This window comes from Thalassophryne amazonica, chromosome 6, assembly GCF_902500255.1.
Source record: "Thalassophryne amazonica chromosome 6, fThaAma1.1, whole genome shotgun sequence".
NCBI classification, from domain to species: Eukaryota; Metazoa; Chordata; class Actinopteri; order Batrachoidiformes; family Batrachoididae; genus Thalassophryne; species Thalassophryne amazonica.
Genome location: NC_047108.1, coordinates 99,267,167 through 99,271,131, shown reverse-complemented (window position 1 = coordinate 99,271,131; position 3,965 = coordinate 99,267,167). Strand labels below are relative to the sequence as shown.

At 39.0% G+C, this 3,965-nt stretch overlaps 1 protein-coding gene across 1 annotated transcript; it reads left to right on the top strand.

Moving 5' to 3' along the window:
• The first annotated feature begins 2,963 nt into the window (after nt 1-2,963).
• LOC117511689 (N-fatty-acyl-amino acid synthase/hydrolase PM20D1.2-like) lies at nt 2,964-3,560 on the top strand. The gene is made up of 4 exons (XM_034171614.1): nt 2,964-3,016; nt 3,102-3,180; nt 3,269-3,340; nt 3,417-3,560. The coding sequence occupies exons 1-4, from the start codon at nt 2,979-2,981 to the stop codon at nt 3,507-3,509; spliced, it is 282 nt and encodes a 93-aa protein (XP_034027505.1). The 5' UTR covers nt 2,964-2,978; the 3' UTR covers nt 3,510-3,560.
• The last annotated feature ends 405 nt before the right edge of the window (nt 3,561-3,965 follow it).

The window sequence follows — 3,965 nt, the reverse complement described above, 5'->3', positions numbered from 1 at the left end:
CCTTGTGGAACTACATAATTAACCTTAGTCTGTGAAGAAGATTCCCCATTTACATGAATAAATTGTAATCTATTAGATAAATATGATTCAAACCACTGCAGCGCAGTGCCTTTAATACCTATGGCATGCTCTAATCTCTGTAATAAAATTTTATGGTCAACAGTATCAAAAGCAGCACTGAGGTCTAACAGAACAATCACAGAGATGAGTCCACTGTCTGAGGCCATAAGAAGATCATTTGTAACCTTCACTAATGCTGCTGTACTATGATGAATTCTGAAACCTGACTGAAACTCTTCAAATAGACCATTCCTCTGCAGATGATCAGTTAGCTGTTTTACAACTACTCTTTCAAGAATTTTTGAGAGAAAAGGAAGGTTGGAGATTGGCCTATAATTAGCTAAGATAGCTGGGTCAAGTGATGGCTTTTTAAGTAATGGTTTAATTACTGCCACCTTAAAAGCCTGTGGTACATAGCCAACTAATAAAGACAGATTGATCATATTTAAGATCGAAGCATTAATTAATGGTAGGGCTTCCTTGAGCAGCCTGGTAGGAATGGGGTCTAATAGACATGTTGATGGTTTGGAGGAAGTAACTAATGAAAATAACTCAGACAGAACAATCGGAGAGAAAGAGTCTAACCAAATACCGGCATCACTGAAAGCAGCCAAAGAGAACGATATGTCTTTGGGATGGTTATGAGTAATTTTTCTCCAAAAGTTAAAATTTTATTAGCAAAGAAAGTCATGAAGTCATTACTAGTTAAAGTTAAAGGAATACTTGGCTCAATAGAGCTCTGACTCTTTGTCAGCCTGGCTACAGTGCTAAAAGAAACCTGGGGTTGTTCTTATTTTCTTGAATTAGTGATGAGTAGTAAGATGTCCTAGCTTTATGGAGGGCTTTTTTATAGAGCAACAGACTCTTTTTCCAGGCTAAGTGAAGATCTTCTAAATTAGTGAGACGCCATTTCCTCTCCAACTTACGGGTTATCTGCTTTAAGCTGCGAGTTTGTGAGTTATACCACGGAGTCAGGCACTTCTGATTTAAGGCTCTCTCTTTCAGAGGAGTTACAGCATCCAAAGTTGTCCTCAATGAGGATATAAACCTATTGGCGAGATAATCTATCTCTCTCAGACTATCAATCTATCTATCAATCTATCAATCTATCTATCTCTATCACACTCACAGAGTTTAGGCAGCTACTCTGCCCTGTGTTGGTATATGGCATTGGAGAACATAAAGAAGGAATCATATCCTTAAACCTAGTTACAGCACTTTCTGAAAGACTTCTACTGTAATGAAACTTATTCCCCACTGCTGGGTAGTCCATCAGAGTAAATGTAAATGTTATTAAGAAATGATCAGACAGAAGGGGGTTTTCAGGGAATACTGTTAAGTCTTCAATTTCCATACCATAAGTCAGAACAAGATCTAAGGTATGATTAAAGTGGTGGGTGGACTCATTTACATTTTGAGCAAAGCCACTCGAGTCTAACAATAGATTAAATGCAGTGTTGAGGCTGTCATTCTCAGCATCTGTGTGGTTGTTAAAATCGCCCACTATAATTATCTGAGCTAAGCACTAAGTCAGACAAAAGGTCCGAAAATTCACAGAGAAACTCACAGTAACGACCAGGTGGACGATAGATAACAAATAAAACTTGTTTTTGGGACTTCCAATTTGGATGGACAAGACTAAGAGACAAGCTTTCAAATGAATTAAAGCTCTGTCTGGGTTTTTGATTAATTAATAAGCTGGAGTGGAAGATTGCTGCTAATCCTCTGCCTCGGCCTGTGCTACGAGCATTCTGGCAGTTAGTGTGACTCGGGGATGTTGACTCATTTAAACTAACATATTCATCCTGCTGTAACCAGGTTTCTGTAAGGCAGAATAAATCAATATGTTGATCAATTAATATATCATTTACTAACAGGGACTTAGAAGAGAGAGATCTAATGTTTAATAGACCACATTTAACTGTTTTAGTCTGTGGTGCAGTTGAAGGTGCTATATTATTTTTCTTTTTGAATTTTTATGCTTAAATAGATCTTTGCTGGTTATTGGTGGTCTGGGAGCAGGCACCGTCTCTACGGGGATGGGGTAATGAGGGGATGGCAGGGGGAGAGAAGCTGCAGAGAGGTGTGTAAGACTACAACTCTGCTTCCTGGTCCCAACCCTGGATAGTCACGGTTTGGAGGATTTAAGAAAATTGGCCAGATTTCTAGAAATGAGAGCTGCTCCATCCAAAGTGGGATGGATGCCGTCTCTCCTAACAAGACCAGGTTTTCCCCAGAAGCTTTGCCAATTTTCTATGAAGCCCACCTCATTTTTTGGACACCACTCAGACAGCCAGCAATTCAAGGAGAACATGCGGCTAAACATGTCACTCCCGGTCCAATTGGGGAGGGGCCCAGAGAAAATAAAACTATTCTGTAAAATAGTTATTGACAAAACACAAGCAAGAAATACTATGGATTTTCTTCCCACCTCATATTTCCTTACCACTGTGGCCAGTGTGCTTGCTCATGTAGGATTTCTTTAAGGTAGAACCTACTGTATAATGATTTGAGGTGCTTGTGATTGGTACTGCAGAAATTACCTGAATTGTGCTGAATTTTGTGGTCAAGTTCGGGTCATAGATGTTTCACTAATTAAGCCTCTGGTATGGGGGGTGATTGGAGATAACAAAAAAGGGTCTGTAGTCTGTGATTGAATTGTTGTTCTGTTTGCTGATAGCTGTATTTGTTTATACCAGATACTTGAAATTGTTTGTTTTCTTTTTTCTTAGACTAGAGGAGAACCAATGCCAAGATTATTTGGTCAAGGCCCCTGAACGTGGAACATTTGAACATCTGGCCCATAAGGTAAGAAAGGGGAACCCGCTAGTTTACTGATAATCGGGATAATAGGTTAATTATTCTTTGCTGTGTTTCCATTATTGTTGTCTTCAGTTCAGCTCCCACTGAAATTAGTAATGTCGAATCTGTGGCTCTTTTCTCCAGTCATTGGCAGGTACTTGTATTCAGATGTTGATACAACATGTTTTCTTCTCTGGAACTGAGGAATTTGGTTTTACATGTTACTTTTTATATTACAGGTTTTTGGAAAGGAGTCCTACTACAAATGCTCTAGTAAGGACAACTGTAGCCGTAACCATGTTTAATGCTGGAGTTAAGGTACAGTTAAGAAGTAGTCCGAGAAGAATGAATCCAGAAATGAGAATCTAATTCCTTAATAGAGGAAATATAACGGGGCTTTTTGCAGGTGAATGTCATCCCCCCTGCTGCAGAGGCTTGTGTAAATCTCCGAATACATTCAGCACAGTCATTACAAGAGGTAGAATCATGAATTTGACTCAGTATCTTGTATCTGAATATTGTGGTTTGAATACGATGTATACTGTTTTGTTTAGGTCATGGATCTTATCCGATCCACGATTGCGGATCAGCGTGTGAAGATAGAAACTCCTTCATGGATTCGACCCTCTGCCTGTCAGCTCCTATGATGACATGTCCTTTGGTTTCCAGATCATTAAAAAAAACCATATTAGACATATTCCAGGACTCACAGTTGCTCCAGGTAGAAACCAGATTGACAGTAGCACAGAATTTATTTATTATTTAAAAAACAGACTGAAATATTTTGACATTTTCAATCTGTAGGGTTGTGTGTTGGGACACAGGACAGTCGACACTTCAAAGAACTGACCAAAATATTTATCGCTTCTAGCCCTACCTGGTTTAAACCAGGTGCTCTTCAAGGTAAGTATTGAAAGTGTTCATGCCTCGCACTGATGAATTAGGGACTCACCAAAGCCTCCTACATTTATAGAATCAATTGCTTATCTGGCACATTAACAGATAAACTGGAAGACGACTTTAATCAACTAGATCTTTCTCCTTTATGTCATCATTTTTCTGGTTTAGGTACCCTGTTCAAACATTAAGAAGGATTTTATCTG

Bases quoted from the DNA above. Each gene is read 5' to 3' on its own strand.
- LOC117511689 (XM_034171614.1), top strand. From the start codon at position 2,979: ATGTCGAATCTGTGGCTCTTTTCTCCAGTCATTGGCAG. The intron at 3,181-3,268 runs GTACAGTTAAGA...GGCTTTTTGCAG, and splicing joins TGTTTAATGCTGGAGTTAAG to GTGAATGTCATCCCCCCTGC. The intron at 3,341-3,416 runs GTAGAATCATGA...TGTTTTGTTTAG, and splicing joins CAGCACAGTCATTACAAGAG to GTCATGGATCTTATCCGATC.